At 36.5% G+C, this 27106-nt stretch overlaps 3 protein-coding genes across 6 annotated transcripts; 2 read left to right on the top strand and 1 right to left on the bottom strand.

Moving 5' to 3' along the window:
• Positions 1–15026: 15026 nt before the first annotated feature.
• Positions 15027–16718, top strand: FLA7 (FASCICLIN-like arabinoogalactan 7). 4 transcript variants are annotated; one of them, XM_089137605.1, is made up of 3 exons: positions 15027–15138; positions 15394–15469; positions 15569–16718. In XM_089137605.1, the coding sequence occupies exon 3, from the start codon at positions 15598–15600 to the stop codon at positions 16348–16350; it is 753 nt and encodes a 250-aa protein (XP_088993731.1). In that variant the 5' UTR covers positions 15027–15138; positions 15394–15469; positions 15569–15597; the 3' UTR covers positions 16351–16718. The 4 variants fall into 4 exon arrangements, with proteins under 4 accessions (XP_088993731.1, XP_088993729.1, XP_088993730.1 ...); XM_089137603.1 differs by having other exon boundaries at positions 15391–15469; XM_089137604.1 differs by lacking the exon at positions 15027–15138 and adding an exon at positions 15183–15271 and having other exon boundaries at positions 15391–15469.
• Positions 16719–17614: 896 nt separating this feature from the next.
• LOC149002894 (uncharacterized) lies at positions 17615–18850 on the bottom strand. The gene has a single exon (XM_089138779.1). It carries the CDS (start codon positions 18848–18850, stop codon positions 17615–17617), a length of 1236 nt encoding a protein of 411 aa, XP_088994905.1.
• Positions 18851–25741: 6891 nt separating this feature from the next.
• On the top strand, positions 25742–26902 carry LOC149002893 (F-box protein CPR1-like). The gene has a single exon (XM_089138777.1). It carries the CDS (start codon positions 25742–25744, stop codon positions 26900–26902), a length of 1161 nt encoding a protein of 386 aa, XP_088994903.1.
• The last annotated feature ends 204 nt before the right edge of the window (positions 26903–27106 follow it).

Here is a 27106-nt window from a genome sequence, read left to right as displayed (position 1 = left end):
ACTTCTCTAGCTGTATAAAGAAAAGAAAATACAAGAATCAATCATGTTTTTAGTTCTCTATTTCTACATTTATATGAAATCTAGCAAAAGAGAAGACACTGACCATTAGATCCAGCAAAGAAGATAAGAGAGAGGATGAAGAGACAAACTAATCGAAGCTTGAGTGAAGCCATTTCTTTGTCGAAAGCTTTTATCGTAAACCTCTTTGTCAAATGCTTGTATTGACGAAGGAATATCATAGGTTTCATATATATAGGTATTATCATCAACATTATTGTTTTGTATCGAAATCCCCACTAATTCTCTGCACCATCAAAAGAAATGCCTAAATAAAGATATTTTGATTAAAATAGAAAAACATAGTTTCTTGTTATAAAGATTTCCAGTACAATGCCAAAAAAGATCTTATGGGATCCTTTCTGTCAATCAAACTCGTATACTAGTCTATAATTCAAGGGTATTAATATACATCTAAGGATGAATATCAAAATTGTTTTAATATTAAATTATAAATATCCAATGATATCAAACAAATTCAAAATTTGATGTGAGTATTAGGGCTGAAGAAGAGTTTGGATATCTTATAAGTTAATTGCTTGTTCACTTGTCTTGCAATTCACATCTAGACATGCCTTCAGGTTACATATATTCTTCAAGTTTAGCTATGAGAACAACAAACAGTCATCAAGCAAATTCGATATGACATTGCTATAAGATAATTACACCAATTTCTTTTATGGGAAGAAACTGATCCAGTGAGAGAAATCCAACACAACAAAATGAATGTCTAGGTACAGGTTTGCCACCATCTCAAGTCCTCGACATGGTGCAAAGAATAGTTACCAAAAAAAATAAATAACATTGCTAAGATCGAAACATCCAACTAATGCTACAACTCCATTCTTCCCATCTGGATTGAATGGCATGATCCCTTATTTACAAAGCAACAATCCCCCCCCCCCCCAAGTATCTATACGAGTTAGTTAATGTGCAATCTCCAAGATTCTAATGAATAGCTTGTTGTTTTGGGTCAAGGCAAGAATCATATTTGTTGTTCCAAAATTTGCTTGCGTGCAACTTGGTCCACTTCTAGCCTATAGTAGGTTCCTGTGGATCAAAGAGATGTGACAGTGGGCCGCCTCTAAGGACGGAAGCCACCTCCAATGATTAAGGCAGATTCAGGAAAACACAGATCCTTGTATTGAGGAGTAAATGCTCCAAGAATGAATAACTTCTTTGGAACTTGCAGGAGAATTAATGCCAGAGTTATTAATTGGGTTTACCCTCCTTCATTCTGTGTGTATTGCTTATATATCAACTCCATACCTCAACTATTGTGAAACCGAATCTTAACTGTAGGATCTCTCCCATTAAGATGAAGGGTTGAGGTTGCTGATGGTGGATTGAGATTGTTGAAGGTTTATCTTCACACGCAGAGGTCTCTTCTATTCACTACATGAATCAGAGGCTAATTCTAGAAATGATGGAGGGAATCTACCCTTGAAGGGGTCCCCTCTTATTCCAACATGTTCTAGGGTTCGCTGGGGACTCTAGGGTCGCCGAAGGAATCGTACTTCTTCACTAGTTTTCTACCCATGGTTACAGAGGTCCGATTGGATTTACTAAGTTTTGAGAAGATGGAAACTTTGCATAGGTTTGCTAAAGTAGAAGGAAAGCTCATAAATTGCTAAACCTTGTTTGAAGAAGCTACTCAAGTACTTTTCAGTAAGCCACTTCTCGGCATTATACAATTTGATTTGCAGCAGTGCACGGAGAGGGAAAGAGAATAGTGGAGAAATTTTAGGGATAGATTAGATTTAGAAATTTTAATTTAAGATTTTTTAGGACTAATACAGATCGTTAGATTTTAAGTAGTTCAATGTCTTCCGTTACGAGAAAAAAATCGTCTGTTGTGCACATCTCTCTGCGGTGCACAGCAGTGCGGTGCTTCATTGCGACACGTGTAAAATACCAATTTAATGGTTGAGATCAAAATTGATAATTTTTAAGTGTAAAAGCCCCAAGAAGAGATGTGCACAACAGATGATTTTTTTCCAGTCCATCCTGTTTAATGCAGGCCATTGTTCCAACTAATGCTATTGGAAAGGACTAAAGAATTTAAATTACACCCTTCAATTATTAGTAAAGAGCTACTTTGGAGCAAGGGGCGGAACCACAGTGGGGTTGGGCGGGCCATCACCCCCATTTTAAAAAAAAATTATATTAATTTCCTTAATTTTTTCAGTTTTTATATTATTTCTCATAATTTTTTTAGTTTTTTCTTTTATCACATGTGAAGTATCACTATTTGGCCCCTCAATCTTGAAAACAAATTTTAAAGATAAAATAATGGATATAAATGTCATTCTTAATTAAAAATTAACTCCTCAATCCTTATTTATTCTCCTCTCTCTTTTCTTTCGTCTTTTTTCATATTTATTATCTTCTCTTTCTATAAACATGAGTTAAAGGAAATTTTTGAAAAAAATTCTTATTAGGTACTCAAAATGTCATTCCTAATTAGAAATTAATTCCTCAATCCCGATTTATTCTCTGCTATCTCCTCTCTCCTCTTTTCTTTCTATTTATTCTCTTTCTTTTCTTTCTTCCTATTAGGTATTTCTTCTCTTTCTCAATTTATTTATTGTTTCTCCTTCTTTCTTTCTTTCTTTCTTTTCTTCTTCTTCTTCTTTTTTTTTTTTTTTTTTTCTATTTATTGTATTTGATTTTATATTTTTTGTTTCTTTATTTCTTTTGCAATTTTTATTATTTGATTTTATATTGTGAATAAAATGTCTATAGTTAGTAAGGTAACTAAACCATTGATTTGCATCTCTTATTTAAAAAAAATGGTTTGCATCTCTAGCCAAAGAAAATTAAATATCATGAATAAATAACATTTTTTTTTTCAAATGTGTGGGCCCCACAAAATATATTTGGGTCTATTCCTTAATATAATAAAATAATTCAGAGATGAGATACCGGTGAGTCTTATAAGGGGCCACACAATGTATGTGGCAAAAAAACATTAGTACTTCCCCAACAAAAAGGTTATCTGAATTTTCATTCTTTTTGCCCTCTAATATTGAATCTTGGTTCCGTCCCAATTTGGAGCTACTTTCATCCAAAGAAAAGAGCTTGAATGTCTTTCTATACGTTTCTCTACCACACAATAATGGTGTAACTCATCTATAAATATTAGAAAAAAAATCAAATGTAAAAATCTTAATGAATTGCCTGTCGGCCTCACGGCCCTCACCCCCTACTGTGTAATTCAAAAGCATTGAGACAGCACATAGTTTTTCCCTGATAAAGAACTAATCCAAACTCCAAAGAAAACCCGAAATGCTGAGAAAAAAAAAAATAATAATAAAACCTCTTTTAGAATCCTAAATTATAGCTAATTACAAAATTCTTCTAAATCCTAGGTTATGATACTTTCTGAATAAACTTCTGACTGAACTGTATAAATTGATTTTAAAATAAATAATAGATTTAGATTTAAGATTTCTAGTCCAATGACCCTTAATATAACTATGTGTATTACCTACAAGACCAAGTAGAGTTCTTTGTCCTTCTAAATTAGTAGAAGAGAAAGTGATGCAAGAATTTGCTTTTCATGAGGGGCTAGTGTGAAAGTATTAGTAATTAGGATGTAAACAAGGTCCAAAATGTCGGACTATGTTGCCGTATCAGTGGCTGGCGACATCATCGAGACAGCTACATTTTGCAGAGATGTCGGCGATTTTTGGCAGGGTGTCGATGAAAACTCGACTCCTGGTTTTGAAGGCTATTTAAAGTTGTTTTCACACTTGAAACATTATTTCGGGTTAAAACATCACTTAATCTAAAGTTTCTGATTGGAAAATGTCCAACTATATGCGGGCAAAACTAGAAGTTTGGAAAATTCATATAAACTATCGTAAACATACAAAAAGAACACAAAAACACAACAATAAGAGAAATATAAAGTCTACAATTCATTATACATTTATCTTAAGTATAACTCATGCTTCATATTATGTTACTGACGGACATGAGAACGATAAGGCGATATCTCGCCGACGCTTTGTACCATAAATATAAGTAGGGAGAGTACCAGAGAATTTTATTTATTTATTTATTTTGTGAAATTTATTTATTTTTAATTGTAGAGTATTACATAAGAATCTCATCATCTTAGCAGCAACATTTGCCATAAAGTTTTCCCGCTTCAAACTTCAATTTGCACCTCTCTCTAAAGCATATAAGTTGACATTCTTCTCGCTTTCTATAGCAAGGCGTACACTGTCCTCCTACTTTCTCATCAACTCCATCTATTTCCTTCACTTCTCTAGCTGCATAAAGAAAAGAAAATACAAGAATCAATCATGTTTTTAGTTCTCTATTTCTACATTTATATGAAATCTAGCAAAAGAGAAGACACTGACCATTAGATCCAGCAAAGAAGATAAGAGAGAGGATGAAGAGACAAACTAATCGAAGCTTGAGTGAAGCCATTTCTTTGTCGAAAGCTTTTATCGTAAACCTCTTTGTCAAATGCTTGTATTGACGAAGGAATATCATAGGTTTCATATATATAGGTATTATCATCAACATTATTGTTTTGTACCGAAATCCCCACTAATTCTCTGCACCATCAAAAGAAATGCCTAAATAAAGATATTTTGATTAAAACAGAAAAACATAGTTTCTTGTTATAAAGATTTCCAGTACAATGCCAAAAAAGATCTTATGGGATCCTTTCTTTCAATCAAACTCGTATACTAGTCTATAATTCAAGGGTATTAATATACATCTAAGGATGAATATCAAAATTGTTTTAATATTAAATTATAAATATCCAATGATATCAAATAAATTCAAAATTTGATGTGAGTATTAGGGCTGAAGAAGAGATTGGATATCTTTTAAGTTAATTGCTTGTTCACTTGTCTTGCAATTCACATTTAGACATGCCTTCAGGTTACATATATTCTTCAAGTTTAGCTATGAGAACAACAAACAGTCATCAAGCAAATTTGGTATGACATTGCTATAAGATAATTACACCAATTTCTTTTATGGGAAGAAATTGATCCAGTGAGAGAAATCCAACACAACAAAATGAATGTCTAGGTACAGGTTTGCCACCATCTCAAGTCCTCGACATGGTGCTAAGAATAGTTACCAAAAAAAGTAAAAAAACATTGCTAAGATCGAAACATCCAACTAATGCTACAACTCCATTCTTCCCATCTGGATCGAATGGCATGATCCCTTATTTACAAAGCAACAATCTCCCCCCCCCCCCAAGTATCTATATGAGTTAGCTAATGTGCAATCTCCAAGATTCTAATGAATAGCTTGTTGTTTTAGGTCAAGGCAAGAATCATATTTGTTGTTCCAAAATTTGCTTGCATCCAACTTGGTCCACTTCTAGCCTGTAGTAGGTTCCTGTGGATCAAAGAGATGTGACAATGAGCCGCCTCTAGGGACGGAAGCCACCTCCAATGATTAAGGCAGATTCAGGAAAACACAGATCCTCGTATTGAGGAGTAAATGCTCCAAGAAGGAATAACTTCTTTGGAACTTGTAGGAGAATTAATGCCAGAGTTATTAATTGGGTTTACCCTCCTTCATTCTGTGTGTACCTCAACTATTGTGAAGACGAATCTTAACCGTAGGATCTCTCCCATTAAGATGAAGGGTTGAGGTTGCTAATAGTTGATTGAGATTGTTGAAGATTTATCTTCACGCAGAGGTCTCTTCTATTCACTACATGAATCAGAGGCTAATTCTAGAAAGGATGGAGGGAATCTACCCTCGAAGGGGTCCCCTCTTATTCCAACATGTTCTAGGGTGTGCTGCGGACTCTAGGGTTGCTGAAGGAATCGTACTTCTTCACTAGCTTTCTACCCACGGTTACTGAGGCCCAATGGAACTTACTAAGTTTTGAGAAGATGGAAACTTTGCATAGGTTTGCTAAAGTAGAAGGAAAGCTCAGAAATTGCTAAACCCTATTTGAAGAAGCTGCTCAAGTACTTTTCAGTAAGCCACTTCTCGACATATACTTTATATGGCACTTAGGATATCACTTCCCGGCAAAAGTAACACAGCGAGGTCATCTTTATCCATACGTCAATTAGAGCATTATTCAACATTAAATGCTCTTAAGTGCATTAAAAACCAGTGCTCATTAGGAAGCCTCCCATTTGTTCATGTCTTTTCGAGGGTTGTTCCCCTACGCTTTGTTTGGTGATTCAAGGGATAGCTGTCATATCTAGGCCCACGAGACTCTGAGCTAATGATCAATTTGGGAAAAGGTGCAACTGGCTTGAAACTTCTTCAGGAAGATTGAGTTCATGACTTGGTGATTAAGTTATCCACCATTAACAATCTCAACCCTTCATCTTAATGGGAGGGATCCTACGGTCAAGATTCGTCTTCACAATAACTGAGGTATGGAGTTGATATATAAGCAACACACACAGAAAAAAGGAGGGTAAGCACAATTACAATAACTCTGGCATTAATTCTTCTGCATTCATTTATTGAATATCTTTTATCTTTGGTTCTTTAGTACTTACCCAAAATCCAAAATACCATAATTTTTTCTAGGTTGTAGTTTTGTGAGAGCCGTTTTGTATGGCAGCTCAATTGGTTACTCACCAATGCCAGGTTCCTCTCCTTCTTTATCTGATTTTATTTTTGAATGGTTGAGTTTCAAGCTATTGGGTAAGGAGGAGTTTCGTGCAATCTGTACACGATTTGGTTTCATATTATGGCAAATAAGGCTTGCTCGTAATTTGTTGATCTTTCAACAAAAAGACACGAATCCAATTGTGGTGATTCAACAAGCACAGAAGGCTGCTAATGAATTCTTGACAGTATTGCAGAAAAATAAAGGAAATGATGGTCATACGGTAGATTCTCTACAAGAAGATAACAACTCAAATCAGGTGTCTTCTCTTCTTTTTTCTTCCCAATCTATATCTATAGTTCTTACTATATTATGTGATGCTAGTTTTACAACATTTGAAGAGCAAAATGGAATTGGTTATGCTTTTCTTTCTCCAAGTGGAAGTCTGCTGCATGTTGTTTCGGATCCAAAAAAGATTTCATCTTCTTTAATGGGTGAAGCTTTGTGCCTTCGTGATGCTCTTCATGATGCAATTCGAAGTAGATATAGATGCATCTAGATATGTTCTGATAATCAATCGATTATCCATTTCTTAAATGGCATCAATTTGTTTTTAGATTGGGATGTTAGTCTTATTTTAGGAGATATTTTAAGGTTATGTCAGGATATTGATGTTTGTAATTTTCTTTTTATTTCAAGAGTGTCTAATGCTTTAGCAGACACCTTGGCTAGGAGGGCCCGGTCAGTGCCGAGTTTGACTGTTTGGCCCATTTCCTCTCCTTGGCTGGTGGATTTCTTACCTCCAAGTTGTTCCTCTGGGTAGTTTTTTTTTAATGCAGTTCTATTACCAAAAAAAATAACTTTCTTTTCAATTCATTTTTGTGATCTTTACTTAAAGAGGAATGGCTACTTTACTCTTTTATGTATTTCTCTATCGTTGAATTATAGCTTTTCCCTTTCTTCTTTTGATTCCCTACCCACATGAATACCTAGATTGTCTCTAACAAATTAGTGATTTTACTGTGAGGAATTTTATTTTTGTGAAGGTAGCAGGGTCCTGTTTCAAATTATTTGCACCTGATCTAATGAATTCACATGCAGAGCTCTTCCTGTAGCATGGTTGGGCATCTAGCACACATCTGACAGCAGGAACCTTTTGCCCCAAACTTGTAACTGTAAACATCTTGAGTACCACTTCTTTGTTGGGATTGGATGTCTAGGGCAGCAGGACTGTGTTTTGAGTTGCTGGATGGATGGATTATACAGGTGGAGATCCTCTTCGCTAAACTGCCCATCCTTCATCCTCCCATTGTTACATATGGGTCTGTCGGTGTATCACGGGCAAGTTTCGTATTAGACTTTATGTGAGTGTGGGAGAATGGAAAAATGGCCTGTCTGGTGGCAGGGTGAAGAGAATCTCCACTTTGGATTATACAATCTGATTTACACAGTGCACAAAGAGGGAAAGAGAATAGTGGAGAAATTTTAGGAACAGATTAGATTTAGCAAATTTAATTTAAGATTATTTTGGACTAATACAGATCGTTAGATTTTAAGTAGTCCGATGTCATTAGTTACACACATCAGATTAGAAACAATACAAAAAATTTGAATTATTATTTGGATCTTATAGGTCGATTTTTTAATCCACCTATGAAGTCCATTTTGTTCCAACTAATGCTATTAGAAAGGACTATAGAATGTAAATTACACCCTTTAATTATTAGTAAAGAGATACTTTTGGAGCTAGGGGAACCATAGGGGGCCGGGCGGCCATCGCCCCCATTTTTTAAAAGATTATATTAATTTCTTTATTTTTTTAGTTTTAATAACCAATTTTTCACGGTCCACGCCTCAATGAATGGGCAGCAGGCACCCCATGGAGGCCCCCACTTTTTGTTTAAAAAACATTATATTAATTTCTTGTAATCATTTTTTGCAAAGTTCCCCCTTGCTTATTATTAATTCTCTTAATTTTTAAAAAAACCTTTTGGACGATTGGAGCACCGTTTCCTTCATTTTTTTTTTTTTATTAAATTTTTCGGGTCTTTTGGCACTTAGTGAAATATCACTATTTTTATGGGGGGGGTTTTTTTGGGCCACTTCAATATTGAGAACAATTTTTAAATATAAAATAATGGATATAAATGTCATTCTTAATTAAAAATTAATTCATCAATCTCTATTTATTCTCCTCTCTCATATTTTCTTCTTATTTATAGTCTTCTCTTTTTATAATGGATTAGTAAAGCGGTTAAAGGCCCAAGCTCTCTAGAGGAGGTCTTGGGTTCGCACTCATTCAGTGGCATTAATTATATAAAGCTCCCTTAGGATGTAATCGTGGTGCGCGTAAGCTGGCCCAATGAACCTCATATCCAAAAAAAAAAATTTAAAAAAAAAATTCTTATTAGGTATTCAAAATGTCATTCCCAATTAGAAACTAATTCCTCAATCCCTATATATTCTCTCATATCTCCTCTCTCCTCTTTTTTTCGTATTTATTTTCTTTCATTTATTTCTTCCTATTAGGTATTCTTTCTCTTTCTCAATTTATTTATCATTTCTCTTTTTCTCATTTTTTTATTATTTTTTATTTAATTTTATGTTCTCTGTTTATTTATTTCTTCTACAATTTTTGTTATTTGATTTTATATTGTAAATAAAATGTCTATAGTTAGCAATATAACTAAACCATTGGTTTGCATCTCTTATCCTAAAAAAAATGGTTTGCATCTCTAGCCAAAGAAAATTAAATATCACCAATAATTTACGTATTTTTTTCAAATGTGTGGGCCCCACAAAATATATGTGAGCATATTCCTTAATATAAAAAAATAATTCAGAGATAGGACCTCCAATGGGTCTTATAAAAAACCACATAATATATGTGGCAAAAAAATATTATTTCTTCCTCAACAAAAGGTTATCTGGACTTTCATTCTTTGGCCCCCCAATGTTGAATCTTTATAATGGTAGAAGAGAAAGAGGCAAGAATTTGTTTTTCATGAGGGGGCTGATGTAAAAGTTTTAGTGTGAAAGTACTAGTAATTAAGAAGTAAGTAGGGAGAGTACTAGAGAATTTTATTTATTTATTTATTTTGTGAAATTTATTTATTTTTAATTGTAGAGTATTACATGAGAATCTCATCATCTTAGCAGCAACATTTGCCATAAAGTTTTCCAGCTTCAAACTTCAATTTGCACCTCTCTCTAAAGCATATAAGTTGACATTCTTCTCGCTTTCTATAGCAGGGCGTACACTGTTCTCCTGCTTTCTCATCAACTCCATCTATTTCCTTCACTTCTCTAGCTGTATAAATAAAAGAAAATACAATAATCAATCATGTTTTTAGTTCTCTATTTCTACATTTATATGAAATCTAGCAAAAGAGAAGACACTGACCATTAGATCCAGCAAAGAAGATAAGAGAGATGATGAAGAGACAAACTAATCGAAGCTTGAGTGAAGCCATTTCTTTGTCAAAAGCTTTTATCGTAAACCTCTTTGTCAAATGCTTGGCATATCATAGATTTCATATATATAGAGAGAGGTATTACCCTTAGCATTATTGTTTTGTACCGAAATCCCCACTAATTCTCTGCACCATAAAAAAAATGCCTAAATAAAGATATTTTGGTTAAAACAGAATCTCAGTAAAAGATCATCTAATAAAGGTTTCAGTATGATTCCAAAAAAGATCTTATTGGATCTTTTTGTCAATCAAACTCGTGTATAGTCCATAATTTGTTTACCAAAAAAAAAATAGTCCATAATTTAGGGTATTAATATACATCTAAGGATGAATATCAAAATTGTTTTAATACTAAATTATAAATATCTAGTGATATCGAATAAATACCAAATTTGATGTGAGTATTAGGGGCTGAAGAAGAGATTGGATATCCTTTAAGGGCTTGTTTTATTACATGAATCCAGAGATTTGAAATCTCTGGATTCACAAATGGGAGATTTATACATGATTGGTTTTGTGAATCAGATCATGAAATCTAGGGATTCACTTTTCTTACATTAAAAATGTGAATATGTAGATTTATGAGTATGAGGATTTCATCCCTATTATAAAAAAAATACTAAACATTTGAACCATAACTTCAAAACTGTTTTTTCTAGATGAATTTACAAATTTCATTCTAAAGATTCAGGCTAACCAAATAGTTAATTTTATAAACCATGACTTTGAAATCTATAACTTTGAAATTTTAGATTTTTTAAATCTCCAGACTTAGGTAACCAAACAGGCCCTAAGTTAATCACTTGTTCACTTGTCTTGCAATTCACATATAGACATGCCTTTTAGGTTACATATATTATTCAAGTTTAGCTCCGAGAACAACAAATAGTCATCAAACAAATTCAGTATGACATTACTATAAGTTAATTACACCAATTTCTTTTATGGGAAGAAACTAATCCACTGAGAAAAGTCTCACTTAACAAAATGAACGTCAAGCTAGGTTTACCACCATCTAAAGTCCTTGACAGGGTGCTAAGAATAATTACCAAAAAAAGTAAAAAACAGTGCTAAGATGGAAACATCCAACTAATGCTGCAATTCCACTCTTCCCATCTATATCGAATAGCATGATCCCTTATTTACAAGGCAAAAGTCCACATCTATATGAGTTAGTTAATGTGCGGTCTCCAAGATTCCAATGAAAAGCTTGTTGTTTTGGTTCAAGGCAAGAATCATATTTGTTTTTCCAAAATTTGCTTACTTCAATCATCCTTCCAGAGCTCACTAGGGACTCTAGGGTTGCCGAAGGAATCATACTTCTTCACTAGTTTTCTATCCATGGTTGCAAATGTGGGATGGAACTTACTAAGTTTTGAGAAGATGGAAACTTTGCGTAGGTTTGTTGAAGTAGAAGAATAGTTCAGAAATTGCAGTTGCAATAAATAGAGAAAGCAAAAGAAAGATAAAGTATGTCAATTTAGGGATTGTGAAAATTTGAAATGGACGGTTTGGATCTTCTTCAATCAATGGTTATCAAAACGTAATGTTCCCACTTCTAGGACGTCACATTAATAAAGGAACGTGGCAATGAGCAAGACGCCTCGAGCGTCGTGCACATCATTACATAGTACACCATTAACTGACTTAACTGTCATAGCACTTAATGCATCATGCACACAACTCTTTCAACGTTCCGCTTCTCGGCAAAGGTTTCACTGCTTGGAGAACTATTGATCCAATCAAGAATGCTCCTGACAAGTAACCCTTCGCATCAGGTTCTAATGCAAAGATTAGGGGCTAATGTTATGTACATTATGGTTTAGACCATTAACCGGTGTGAGCCGTTTGCTTGAGAACATTTTCCTAAACCCAGTTTGAAGAAGTTGCTCAAGTACTTTTCAATAAGCCACTTCTCGGAAGAATGCTAGTCTTGAGGAATGTCTCTTAGTGAATGCCAAGTGGCATTGGGACTTCTCAACATATACTTTACATGGCGCTTAGGGATAAATTAATTTTTAATAACTAAAAACCCAACTCAGGGATAAATTAATTTTTAATAACTAAAATACCCTTATAGATATATATATATATCCAAAGTTTTATTGTACAACTCATTGTTAGATTTGCATCATATACACAATCTGACCTTTGTGCTCGAGAACCCCATTATATTTCATTTGTTGAAGCTTTTTGTCTCTTTAGACAGTTCAAGACTTAGGAAGCCTATTATTGAGTGCAAAGCCTATGAAGTTGATCGATCACAGCCGGTCGAACTACCAAACATGGAGCAGGTAAAAGCGGCAGCAGCTTAGAAGTTGAAAATAATTATCTATTTTGCAACTTTGTGGGCTTTGAACGTTGTCTTCAACCTTTACCGTAAGAAAATCTTCAACGGATACCCCTGCCCATGGCTTACCTCTACATTGTCTCTCGTTGCCAGATCACTCATTATGTTGATCTCTTCGGCTTTGCAGAGCGTTGAATTCTAGAAAATTCATTTTCAGGCAAGGAGTTAGGGCTTAGGGCTTGATTCTGTAAATTTGTAATCTAAAAAACCCTTGATTGCGAAAAGGAAAAGTTATAATTACAGGTATAACTCAGTGTTTTTATTAGGGTTGATGGATCGAAATTTATATATGCGATGCTAATTTGATGGCTATCTGTACCGATTGTAAAAATAAAACTTTGAATATATATATATTCAAAACATCATCTTTTCTGATATTATAGGGGAGGCTGATGCAAAACATCATCTTTTTTGGAGTAAAAGTGACCTAAGTCAAGCCTCAAAGGGTCTTTATAAAAATCACTCTATGTTTAATAGAATAGAAAGAGTACAGGATATATTACAAGCCGAAAAATGTCCTCCACTTGGCCTCTTCAACATTTGTGAAGAGTTTAGAAAGGCAACTCTGATAAAGCTTCAACTCAAATAGCTTGTTTGCTTTACAATAATTTTTCTCAACTTTTTCATTTTGTGGGGTGTTCGCTTTGTAGGTACCACACCTTTTCAGCCATCACCCCTTTATACTGTGCCCATTCACATCCCATATCCAACATACTCTTAACCTTCACCAATGGGACCCACACGTCTTTTCGACCTTCTACTTCAAACCCTTGCCACCCACTATGCTAGCTCTTCCCCTTCATAGAAAGCAGCTCCTTCACACCTTTATCATCCTTTGGGCTCTTTGGGGATATCACACCATGGTTACCCACTCTTCCGAGCCACACAGGCTTCAAGATGTCCTACTACGTTTACAACATGCAATCCATGAGTTCACCCCTTCCCCTCCTCTTCACCCCCCTAGTAAGATTATCCCATTTCTCAAGTGGGAACCTCCACCTGCAGGTAGAATCAAACTAAATGTGAACGGCTCATCTTTTATTAATCCAAAACGTTCGGGCATTGGTGGTCTAGCACGTGACTCTTCGCATTAGGTTGTGTTTGTTTTTGGTCAAAGCACGGGATGTCAGGATTCTCTCACTGCCAAGGCACAAGCGCTTTGACGTGGTCTCTGCCTCACCTCCGACCTCCAGATCTCCCATATACAAGTGGAGAGCGACAACCAATCGCTTGTTCTTCTCTCTTACGCAGCCCTCTCCCGGTGGCAGCTGGAAAATCTCTCACCTAATTTCTGATATCGTCAGGCTAGCAAAATCCTTTACAGAATGTTCCTTCTCCTATATCCCTCGAGAAACCAATTTTGCTGCCGATGAACTTGCTAAAACCATGGCTATCTCAAAGTATTGGTTCATGTACCACTTATCCCCTCCCCCTTTCTTATCTTGAATTTTACTTTTTGACTCTTTAATGTGTAAAATCCCGCGAAAATTTCAGTTAAATAAACAAAGTCTTTATTGCTTACCAAAAAAAAAAAAAAGATGTTCCCTTTGCAAAAATTCAAAATTCATATTATTTTTGCCAAAATTAATTTGAATTATGATTATCTAACCATTACTTAATGAAATTCGTATCAATGTACCAAATTTAAGATACATTTTGAAATATTTCTAGCAATTTGATATATCCTTGGAGTATCTGTAATTTTTCTTATTTATTTTAAGGTGTCTATAATTTTTACTTTTTCAATTATATTAATTTTTTATACACAAAAAGATGTCGGGAAGGATAAAATAATGCTAGTGTTCCACTGTGTCTAAGTCTTTCCTCCCAACCAATTTTTACAATCTTTGATTAAATTAATGCTTAGAGCGTCCAACAAGCTGAAGCTCTCCCACATCAAAAAAAGACTTAAATTTTTTAGTTGTGCCACACAAAAGACTGCTAGTGCTAGTCACATTTTGGCAATTGACATTTTTGTCGTTTATGGTTCTCACTTCTCACTCTGCTTTGTGGGTTCAAAGTGTAAAGTAAAAGCCCATGGGCTTCTTCCTTATGGGCCTTCTGCCATTTCTTGGCTTCCCAACAAAGTATTCAGCCCAACTAATATTTTAAAAAATATATAGTTTTCTCTCTATGTCGCTCATTTTTCTCACGAAGTATCGTATCGGTATGAAGGTATAAAGTATCAGTAGTTATCAATACCGGCACCGATACAATGAGCAGAATCGCTGGTGGAGGTTGATAGAGAAATTTGGTTTATGTATTACGGAAGGGGTGGAGTGCAAGGTCGGCCATTAAAAGTGAAAGAAAAAGAAACTAATAAGTTGGGAGGTTTTGATATAGAAAGCCCACCTTACATGAAGCCCTTCCCTTTCATGTATTACTTTCTCATTGTCTTTCATTTTCTTCAATTACCAAGAAATACTCAATTTAGAAAATGAGAATGAGACTCTGGTAGAACATCTCGCCAACCAAACGGTGCCTTACTGTAATCTCTCTCTCTCTCTCTCTCTCCTCCCCCTCGGTACCGACCTTACTTCACCCTTCACCAGCTTTCAACACCCATACACACAAATCTTTTCATTTTATATAATCTCTCAACACTTCAAATCCCTCTTGTCATCTAACAGTTTTTCATGTTTTAGTTCTTCCCTTTACCCCTCTCTCTCTCTCTCTCTCTGAATTCGTGTCAGGTTGGTAGTCTCTCATTCTCTCTCTTACTTTCACATCCTTTCTGGTTTCATTAATGGGCTCTTCTTGAGTTCTCAACAACTGAAGCATTTTTTGCATTTTTTCTTCCTCTCTTAATTTCTTTGTGTCTTTATGGTAATGGCATTTGCTTAATCATCATTATTGTTTTATTGGTCAAGATCTGTTTTTGGGTTCCGTTTTAACTGTTCTGTTGGTTATTGTTCTTTGACTCATCTTTCTGTTTGTTGATGCAGTAGTTGGATGAGTTGGGTTCTCTAAAAGAACCCAACTATTGCGTTGCACCACCAGTGTGAAACCAACAGAAAACAGAAGGTAGGCTGGTTTCCTAGAAGAATTTGTGTTCTCTATAGTTGTCTGTGAAGAGAAGTTGAGATCAGGTAACATTTTCCCTGCAAATTTTGATTCTTGCAGGTTTTTGGTGAGAGGAAGAGAGAAGAACAATGGCAGCTGTCTCCATGATTTCCATGGTTACAAGTTTGCTAGTCATGTTGAGTTCTTCATCTATAAGTGCCAAGACTGTTGCATCTCCGGCCCCTGCACCAGCACCGGGGCCTGATTATGTCGACCTGGCCTATCTATTGAGTGTAGCTGGACCATTCCATACCTTCCTGAACTTGCTTGAATCAACCGAAGTGATGAAGACATTTCAAGACCAAGCCAACAACACTAAACAGGGAATAACCATCTTTGTTCCTAAAGACCGTGCCTTCACATCTCTTAAGAAGCCTTCTCTCTCAAATCTTACTGATGATCAGAAGAAGTCACTTCTCCTCTTCCATGCCTTGCCCAAATTTTACACACTGTCTGATTTCACCAGCTTGAGCCAATCAGGCCCTGTAACCACTATGGCAGGAGGACAGTACAGTTTGAATTTCACAGATGACTCAGGAACTGTTCATCTTGGCTCAGGATGGACAAGCACCAAGGTGAGCAGCAGTGTACATTCTACAAGCCCTGTTTCATTGTTTCAGGTTGACAAGGTCCTTCTTCCTGAAGCAATCTTTGGTAAGGCCCCACCTGCACCTCCGGCTCCGGCACCATCCCCAGATATTGCTCCGGCTGCTGATTCAACTCCAAGCACAGATGAGAATTCTCACACAACTCCAAAATCCTCTTCTCACAAGATCATCAGCATGGGTGCATTGCTTTGCTTGGTTGTGGCCATGGCAAGTGGATTGATCTTAATCTTCTAAGGGAAATCAACTGCATTATGTGGAATACTGGAGTGTCTAATATCTTAATTTATACTGATCTGGGAGGAATTTAATCATCTTTGATCTTTCCTTCCATTTCAGTAAATTCTTTAAACACAATAATTTGTATATTGAAATTGAGTTGGGAGTACATGGTCCTGTTCTTTTGTTAGATATATTGTTCTTCATTTCAAAATCCAATATTGGGCAATGGAAGCTAGCTAGTTTATTCATAAGTTGTTATGCATAAGAAATGATTGTTCTGGTTCATGTTTTTTGCTTGTCAAAGTGTTTTGTTTGACAAATTTATTATGTAAGTTCTGAAATGAGATCCTGCGGTTAGATCTGGAAAAAGCCAAAAGGAAGTTGCCCAGAATGTCAGTTGGTTTGTTTTGTAGTTCAAGATTAATAGGCTAGGTCATCATAACTGTAAAAAGAGAAGAAAACGATTTGCATTCCTGACAATTAACCAAACAGCAACAATACTTCAGAAACACCTTCTCATCTATCAGGGTTGGATCTAATCAGTCACTAGATGATATGGTTTTCTTGAAAGCACAGTAAATCAGATAACATTGAAGATTTGACAAATTAGATTCAGAAATGGATTGAAGAGACAAGACCTTCAGCGTTGATTTCGGTCTTAAAGCTCTTTGAGACCCCCATCAATTTTTTAATGTTTAATTAACACCATAAACCCCTAAGCTGTGGTTCTTGTTTGCATGACTTGGCATCATATTATTTTGATAACTTAGATGCAAATCTTTTTTACCTTTTCAGTTTTGTCTGACACTTTCACCATTTATAGGGAAGTCATCTCTTTAATTGAAAATGACAAAACATTTACTTATGCTTGAAAAATTCACAGGTGCATTCTCTATTGTCTCATAAAATTATAAAAACAATCATATCTATCATTTTCCTAAAACATGACAATTACATCCTTAACCCTCCCACCTTCAACAATCTAGCATAAAAAGCACCTCTTTAAGAAGATTTACTCCTCCTTAACATTCATTAAGCATGTGAATCCCCAAAAACCTTCCCAAAAAAGAAAAAGTTGAATAAAAGAATTACATTTATTAAACATCAAATATCTGAAATAATTTTTATCAAACAGTACCTGAGGTGTAATTTCTATAAGTAAGTTACATCATGTGTAATTTACCAGAAAAACAAAATGGATGAAGATGCTGTACCCACCCCTCCACATCACAACCCCCCTCTCTCTCTCTCTCTCCCTGAAACAATGTCAATTTCTTCTTCAAGCCCACCATTGATGCACAGCCACTCCTTCGTCTCTCAACCTTCCATAGAGAGCCAAGCATTCCCAATAAGCCTTCTTGGTCTTGCTCTTCCTTCCTCCAAATCCCTGGTGCTCGCACTTCAGAAACAGTTCATCCACCAAACAGATAGCTCTGCTCTTCATCATCTCTTCCACTACCTCTGCTTCTGCTTTCATCACTACATAGTCTTCTTCCCTTAGATTATTCGTCAACCAATCCGACATACTCATCTGTGGCTCCTCCGTATCCAAATTCTCTTCTTCCACTGTCTCTATCTTGTATGTCTCAAAATCTTGATTTCTTGTTGGGTAATTCTCTGAAAACCATGTTGATCCACCATTCTCGTACTTGTCCTGTGCCTGTGAATCAACATCGATGAATAGGCGACGAGGGTATTCTTCTAAAGAATCATCCATTAAGTCTGGGAGATATTTGGCCCTTTTCATGAACTTCTTGATTTGCTTCGCTGAAGGAGTTTTTTCTGGTGGTTCAAGCAACACGTCTTCCAGGCCATTCAATGCTTCTCTCTTGGCTTCTGATGAAAATGGGCAAAGGCATCTTTTCGATGGTGACTTCATCTCAGCAGGGCCAGTCTTCTTCATCGCCAAGACTGTGAATTCGAACTGTCTGATATACACAATTTTGTAATTCGATGCTTTGTGAAAAGCATTCGATGCATCGTTGCTCAATTGAATAGCAACAATTCCGCCGATTTTGAGGCTTCGATCGATGAACTCGCCGGTATGATAACTAGACGCGAAGACGAAATCAAATGTCTCATCTGGGATCGAGTTTTGTCTCTGGGCATCAGATTCAGAGACGACCTCGTGGGTATTCAGGAACAGAGAACCCTCAAGCACCATTTCGTCGACATTATCGTTTCGATTCACCAAGAGGGCTTTGTCGCTTGATTTCAAGAGACCCTCACGGATTAAATCACGAAGAAGCACAGGCAACAATGACTCATGATGGATTGGTGCTTCATAAGTTACAGGATTGTAAGATAAGGAAGGATCCCAAATGACAAGTGATCCAAGCCAGGAAGAAGTGATAATGGCCAAGGCCAGAAGTACAGATCGAGCAGTAACCTGCACAACCTTTGAATTGGGTAGCTTAATAATGACTTCATTCTCAGGAGTCACGATGATTCCACTTCTGGGTCGCTTATTGATCCTATATTGAGGCTTTGCAGGTCGAACACTTGGAGCCAACATTTTTTCTTTCATGGATGTCAGTTAATCCTTGAAGTTGCAGAAGATTCAATCCAAATTCAAAATTTCTGGTAAATGGGTTTTTTTCCTTTCAAGTTTTGCAGACGATGACAAAGCGAGAGAGTGAAAAGAAATAATGTATAGAGACGAGGAGGGGGGGAGATAGAAGAGGAGAGGCAGAGGAAAGCTTAGCGAGTGCAAAACCTGGAAGCCGTGTGGTTTCCACCCACGAGGGCTAAACGAGAGCTTATGCTTCTTAACCAAACGAGCATCAACTGCCTAAGCCTCTGAGCTTCCATTTTTAAACCGCCCCAGGTTGACGAATTTGATCAGCCAAACCACCCAGATTTGGTTCGTTTCTTCCTTATTAAAGTGTCATCATGGAAGAAGAGAAGAAAAACAAGAACATGAGAAGCTGAGGGTGGCAGGTTCTTTTTGTTCTTCCACTGTTGTTTGTGGTAATGGAGGTTCATTTCAGAGGTGATTTATTGATTTCGCAGATGGAATTCGGTTGAATTTGGAAGGGAAAGGTGAGTTGTTTGGTGGGTTGGGACGAAAGAGAGAGCGAAGGAGAGCCATTGCATGAGTAACAGACCCACGACAAATATGTTTCTCCCTACTATTTTCTATTCATAGCCTGGCATCCTTATTCCCGGGTTCACATCCTCTACAATTCTCACCTCCTACAATTTCGTATAATTCCTATCTAGGATTGTGAACCCCCTTAATCTCATATTTTAGCTAAGATTTTAATAAAGCGTTTTGAATTTTTTTTAAACCCACCCATAGATCTCTTTTATTTAAACCTAGTTGTTGGGCATCCTTGGATTACTTAAATGCCACATCCTATGTCATGAACAAAACATGAAACTAAGGAGGATCCAAAACCCCCTTAATCTCATATCTTTGCTATGAATTTAATAAGCCTCTCGCATCCAAGTCGTCATGAACAAAACATGAAACTAAGGACATCGTCTAGATCCTCTCCACCAAGCATACTTGTCAAACCATTCTTTTATGTTCACATGAATTAGTGGGACCCACACTCACAATCTATGCTCGTATCAAGTAGAACAATGTGGATTCCACGCTGATGGTCTGACGAACAACTTGGGTGAAGAGGATCTCCAGCCACTAACATCAAGGCCACAGTTCTACTTCCAAGTCTCATTTGATTTCAAATCCCGCGGCCTCTCTTCATCTCCCTCTTCTATTGGAATCCAAGCAAAGAAGTTAGAATAGTTGGTGGTACTCTGCTAGAGACACTCCTTGGAGGGGATCTTTTGATGTGTCCAATGAGTCATAGGATCCAAGGCCTGGGCTAAACCCAATAAGAGCTATTGGATTAGAATATTACACGTAGTTGAATCCTATAACTCATTGTGCACTTAATGAGAGATTTCCTCCAAAGAGAGGAGTCAAACACGCTACAAGGTAATGTTGCATGGATTGTATTGACAACTGTTTAATATAGTTGGTGAGCTATGATGTGCTTTATTCTATACGTAGTTAACCATGGGTGACTTCACAACACAAGGATAGGATTGTCATTTCACCCCACATAATGTACTGCAAATTGGAGATGTAAATGGTATTTTACATCTATCCTCGCCTCTCTCTCTTCTTCTCTCCACTGTTGATATTTCTTTTAGGTAGAAACCTTGATTATATGATTCTACAGATTTCATTCCTGTTGAATGATGATTTGATTTTTAAAATTATTTGGCTACTTTTGTTGAATGATTCATCAAAATCAGGAATCCCATGGAGTTGTTCCTTGCTTCTGCCCTAGTCAACATTGGACATTTCTAGAAGTCAAGTTCACGCTCGACAAGATCTGGTGACCTGTAAAAGTAGGGTGTCGTTGGCACTTGGCACACATTCTTGTTCCATCAGACTTCAAGTGTTCCCCGACGGTTTTACCACCACAAAATTGGTGGGCCCCACAGCTGAAAATATTATATAAAAAAAAAAATTTAATTCCATCACTCACCCCTGGCCCCCTGTATTTTGGGGTGGAAAAGCCATCGGGTGTGCTTTCCGATGGGGTCGCAGATCCAAACTCGTTATACCATGTGTGTTTATATGCAACTAAGAGCGTAAGTCTCTTCTAGTCCGCTCAGAATGGTGATCAGGAAGGTACAGAGCTAATCAACCCAATCCTAAAACCTCATTATGACTCAAACTGAAATATTTGCATGGTTTGACTTAACAATTCGTATTCATGGTTTGAAGTGAAATCCATGAATTCCTCTAAATTAACCTTGAGTAAAGATAAACCTTAACTCACATTGTCATGATAATTTCTAAGATGAATCAGTTCATAATTGAACGGCATGATCATCTGTGATTTATTGTCACCCACTCTCCTTTCCTTGTAGAGAGTACTTGTGAGCCAATGAGGAACACACATAAGTAGTCTTGGCAGTAGTGGGAGCCATGAAATTGTCAAATCTTGAAATGGTCCCAGGCTCCAACCCGGTTTTCTATTTGGGCTTCTTCACTTATTACGATTTTTTTCAGAATGATTCAAAATCAATTCATCAAATCGACTCAAAATCTACATCATTAGGGTTCAAGAATTTGAAATCCGGTCTTGGGTTTGGGTCATATAAAAATATCAACAACAAAACAAGTTTTATGAATCGATTACATGAATTTTTTATTTTTTTTCAATCAGACCTATTTGAGGTCGTACTATACATAAGGCTTAAACCATACATATCATTGTTTACTTCTCTTAAAATTATATTAGCTCCTTCTATCTAATTTAGATGACTTCTCTGTGTAAGATCATTTAGACATTTTCATGTAACTCAATCAATTTTCTTGCAATTTACCATTATTGAAGTTACTTCGAGACCAACAAGATCAAAAAAAGATGACGCCCTTTTATGAATTATCAATGTCAAAATTTTGTCATTACTAATGTTGTTCATGACATTAAGTCCCACTATGAATTTATGATGAATAGATGGTGACATAATTGGCATGTATTAATCGTAGGGTTTTAGGAATTCATATTGATAATTGGCCAGGTTTATAAAAATCCGCACCGATAATTGGCCAATCCTTTATAGAGAAGTCTAACAAAAGATTTTGTACAAAAGGAGTAAATTTCAAAGAAACTCAGTAAGGCAAGTTAAATCCAAAACAACATGCATAGCATGATTACAAAGCCAAAAATGCAATATGATATGAAATAGACGATGTATGTATGATTCTAACTCTATGTATGCTGGTCTCTATTGGCAGACATGCTTTAAGTCATAGCACCATATTTCTTTAGAAAGATCTCATTACACAATACCGTTTGGTAGTGGGTCCTTCATCCCTCAGGACAATCCATGGCTGGGGTATAGGTCACCGCTCTCTCACATCACCATTGGTTTAAGTATTGGCACATGTCAGGGTTAAGCCTAGCCAAATGTAAGTCTTCTACTTAGTTACATCAAGTCAGATCCAGATACGTCCATTCCTCGCCCCTGGCGATCCTTTCCGGTATCCTTCACACTAGAGTTCTCATAGTCCCTGACTATAGACTCATCAACCCTATTGATCATCCACAAATGGTAAACGGGAAGCTCTCACTTCCTCTCACCGGTTGGTTACCCGTCTTGAGCGCCCATGAATCCCCATTGCTACCACTAGTCGTTCGATCTCAATACCCTTTCGAGTCAGATCTGATATAAATGGGATATCCTAGCCAAACACTACTAGACAGCCCTAGGTATGTCAACCAATAGTTCAGGAAGGTGTCAATGGGCACCCCCGAAAACATCTCATACTATTTCCGTTGATGTCCAAGGACAGAAGTGTCAAAATGACATGCACCTCTCAATCCCAAATCATACTTAATCAGTCACATTCTCAAATCAATCATATCATACACACTTCCAGTAATTCATCATATAGAAAATATACAATGACCTGATCAATCTCATATACAACTGACAATAAAAGATATCCATAAACAAAAGAATACATATGTGTAATGCTAGTGGTGAAGTACTTGCATCAGTAGTATAACAACAAAATAATACATTTATGATAAAGAATCTAAAAGTAGAAACTAAGATTCACGCAATCTATGTAATTATAGAAGTAACTATCCTTACCTTATATAGCTTCGAAGAATATCCCAATAATCAAGGATAATGGTTCCAAACTTAGTAAGAAGATCCTAAACATTCATAAACACCTTATTAGGAAAGAGATCTAAAAGATAGAAGGTCAAACCATTCAAAACATACCAAACACAGAGCTACTGACTTGCTTGGTCGATTGGTTGGTCTACTGACCCAGTCGACCAAGTAGTCGACCAACTGAGTCAGTAAGAGACAGAATTGATGCTTCTAATCCGAAACTTGATTTTTATGATCCGAAACATCACCAAACTTGGAGGAGATTACTATAACAGTACCTTAACATTAAAGAGTAAGTCTAAACACCAACATTGATCAAAACACAAATATACAAATTTGGAAACAAAACCTTCCATAATAGTAACAGTCAGGGTTATTGATGAAAACATAGCATGATCATGAAGGGAAAACCAGAGATGAAAGGATTCTCATTCTAGTAAAGAATAAACAGAGAACATACACTAATCTATCATGAAAAACAGATCTAAATATGATAAGAATCAAATCAAAGGATGGGCATTGTTTCATGAAAATTCCACAATGATCATGGCGAAGATCAATATGAAATCATGAAACAAAAAAACACAAGGAGATTTTAAAAGGAATGGTGCAAGAATGCAGCATCCACTTCATAATCCCTAACAATAAGAGATGAAAACAGTAGAAGTAGATTACAAGAGAGACTACAAACTTTAGATGGAGGAATAGGAGATGAAGTGCTTCTCTCAAGATTTTCACCAAAATGCAGAGGAGAGGCTTGGAAATGAGTCTTCACATGTCTCAGAGGGCTTAGGAGGCAGAGGAGACGAAGAAAACTCGTTGACAACAATATATAGAGCAACCAAGACCTAAACAGCAAAACAGATCTGGTTGGTCGATTGGTTGGTTGATTGGCCCAACCGACCAAGCATGACAGCAAGGCCAAGACAGGGATTTGAAGGACCAAACCAAAACCAAATTTAAAGAGCTTCTCCACACACATCATATGACTTACCTAGTATGTATAAATTCCTTCGAACCAAGTCAAATAATACTCCAAGTCCATCAACTAATCTCATCTTCAACTAGGTGCAGTTTCCTTTTCAGTTCCGAACAAGTTTCCATATATGGAACACCATCATCAACTTCCATGGGTTTTGGGTCAAACACCAAGTCTTCCACTGAGAGAGCCCATAGTTGACTTCTTTCTTTGCTTCGGGTCATCGAACCTACAAACAACAGGGTTTCCGGGTCAAGGTCAGGGTTGGGTTTCACATTAGGCAACCATGAAGGGCCTGTTTGGTTACTTGAGTCGGAAGATTTAAAAAATCTAGAGATTTCAAATCTATGGAGTCATGGTTCATAATAGGGGTGTCAACGGTGCGGTTTGTGGCGGTTTCAGGCTGAAAAACACCTAGCCCAAACACGGTCCATTAACAAAATAACGGTTTCGGGCCGGTTTCGATTTTGTGCGGTTTGGGTTCGATCTAACTAACGGGTTGGGCTAACAATTTAGATTCAGGTTGACTAACGGTTTATGATGTGTAAGAAAAAAAAACAAGAAGAAACAATTGAGCATCCTATAACAAAAGCGAAAATTATATGGAAAGCAAAGTTGCTATTGGTCAATTTCCATTAAAAAAAAAACCCACCCATTCTATAGAAATCAAGAACCTAGATATTAAGTAGTAAAATGACTATTTGATCTTTGAATTCATGCTTAATTTTTTTTAATTGTCTATACCAACTACCTAATTGTAATATAATGATTCAAATACTATTTAATGTAAAATTACAAAACGGGTTATAATGGGTTGTGGTTCGGTTTCGGGTTGGTGCAGGCTCCACAACCCTCAACCCAATTACGGCCCATTAAGGTTCGGTTCGTGCCAGTTCGGGAATAACAGGCCGGTGTGGTTTGGTTTTAACAGTTCGGACTATAAATTGACACCCCTAGTTCATAAAATTACTATTTGGTTAGCATGAAACTTTTAAATGTAATCTATAGATTCGTCATAAAAAAATATCATGGAATTATTGTTCAAATGTGTAATTTTTTTATTTTTTATTTATTATTATTTTTAATTCGAAGAGTTTGTATATAAGGTGAGGGGAATATTACTAATATAGGTGCAAACCCAGGACCTCCCCATGGGAGGTTGGATTTTTTAACTGCTCTACTAATCCACCATTGGTAGAATCTAGGGATTCATAAAATCAAACGGGTATATATCTCCCATTTGTGAATCTAGAGATTTCAAATCTCTGGATTCATATAACCAAACAGGCCGAAAGTAATTAAGGAGAAAAAAGGAAATTTTGGAATGTCAGTGTTCTGCACCGTGGCTCAAATTGGGAATTTCAACTCTTATTTAAGGTGGTGCGAGAAAGATGGCTACAGGTGTACTATGCAAGTGGTGGAAGTCTCCTTTCAGATCCTTAATCAATAGTTGTGATCACACAGACGTATCAAGCTAGGGACCGGTTTAAAAAGAATGGATAAGTAACTTACACCACTTCAAAATCCATTATCTTGAAAAAGTAGATTTGATTGTAACAGACTCAAATTCTAATTCTAATTCTAAATTCAAATCAAACTGTATTTGAATTTAACAGAAGTGTTTCAGGTTGACTGAACTACATAAGGTATATAGAATCCTGGTGCAAGCCTTTTCCGTATTTTCGGAATGTATTGTATTTTCATTCTCAACTGCAGTTAAAAGTCCTGATATCTTGTTCGCATTGAAAACCCTACCTTTGGTCCCCAGTCATGGCTGAACATGAGAAGAACATTGAGATAGAGAAAGCAATGGCAACTGCAACGAAGACACTTACCTACCTCCCTGAGGATCTCATTATCGACGACATACTTTCAAGGCTTCCGTTAGAATTTTTTCAAAAATTCAAATTTGCATCGAAACGATGGTATGGTGTTATTTCCGATCCGGATTTGGTGAAAGCCCACCTCAACAGATCCTTGGCTACTAATACCAATCTCAACCTCATGCTCGTACATAATCATCCGTTCAAACTCTACTCTCTTGAATTGGATGCATTGGAACAACCAGCAGCAATGGTTGAAATGGATCAACCCCTTGGATTTTCATTCAACAAAGCCGAAGTAGTTGGTTCATGCAACGGTTTACTCTGTGTAGTTAACTCGGAAGATGACATATTCATCTGGAATCCTTCTATCAGAGAGCACAAGAAACTGCCAATTACAATTCCACCTAGAGACTTTACCACTGACAAGCATTGCGAGATTGTTTATGGATTCGGTTACGATCCCAACTCTGATGATTACAAGGTGGTAAAGATTGCTAAGTGTTACGATGATGACAATTCTAATTGGCATTCCCTGGTGAAGGTCTACTCGCTTAGCACCAATGCATGGGTTACAGTTGACTCCATGCCGTCCGAATTCCGCAACATCTCTGGACATGGGGAGTTCGTAAATTCTGCTCTTCACTGGTATGATTTCAAGCGTGACAACTCTATAACTTGTTTTAATCTTAAAAACAACAAGTTTCGGGAGTTGTTACTGCCTGATCGTGAGGAAGATGAGTCGCATTTCCGTGTTTGCTACCTTGAAGATCGTCTCTGCTTGTTGCGTGGGACCAACCTTAGTTCACATATTGAGTGTTGGATGATGGAGGAGTATGGCGTGAGAGAATCTTGGACGAAAGTTTTCTCCATTGAAAAAAAAATTCATATTGTTGATGTTAGGGCTTTATGTTTTTTGAAGAATGGTGAACTTTTCTATTCCCAATTTTTCGTTTATGAGAATCTTTTACTAGGTTTGTTCAAGTATGATCCTCGCACAGGAAGGATTACGGTACTTCGGAATCGTTATGAGGAAGGAGTAAGAGACGCAACTAAGATGATGATCCATCGTGGAAGTCTTGTTCCACCCAACGCCAAAGATAGATGAGGAAATGAAGAAACAGAAACGATACGAAGACATGAGACATGAAGTAGATGAAGGGAAAGGTCAAGGGGCGGATTTACACTTCAAAGATTCAAGGTAATATTGCTTTGTTACAATTATTTATCCTCAAGAACTCCCATTTATGGATAAGTTTTCCATTCTTGTGTCTCTGAAATTGCATTAAATTTTTTTATGAAAACTATTTTA

This window comes from Hakea prostrata, chromosome 10 (assembly GCF_041222555.1).
Source record: "Hakea prostrata isolate BN-2017 chromosome 10, UWA_Hpros_2, whole genome shotgun sequence".
Lineage (NCBI taxonomy): Eukaryota > Viridiplantae > Streptophyta > Magnoliopsida > Proteales > Proteaceae > Hakea > Hakea prostrata.
Note: the sequence above shows the minus strand (reverse complement) of the source record. Positions and strands in the feature narration are given on the sequence as shown.

What these genes read in the sequence shown, in the direction of transcription:
- LOC149002894 (XM_089138779.1), bottom strand. Translation starts at nt 18,850, where the DNA reads ATGTTGGCTCCAAGTGTTCGACCTGCAAAGCCTCAATATAGGATCAAT.
- LOC149002893 (XM_089138777.1), top strand. Translation starts at nt 25,742, where the DNA reads ATGGCTGAACATGAGAAGAACATTGAGATAGAGAAAGCAATGGCAACT.
- FLA7 (XM_089137605.1), top strand. Translation starts at nt 15,598, where the DNA reads ATGGCAGCTGTCTCCATGATTTCCATGGTTACAAGTTTGCTAGTCATG.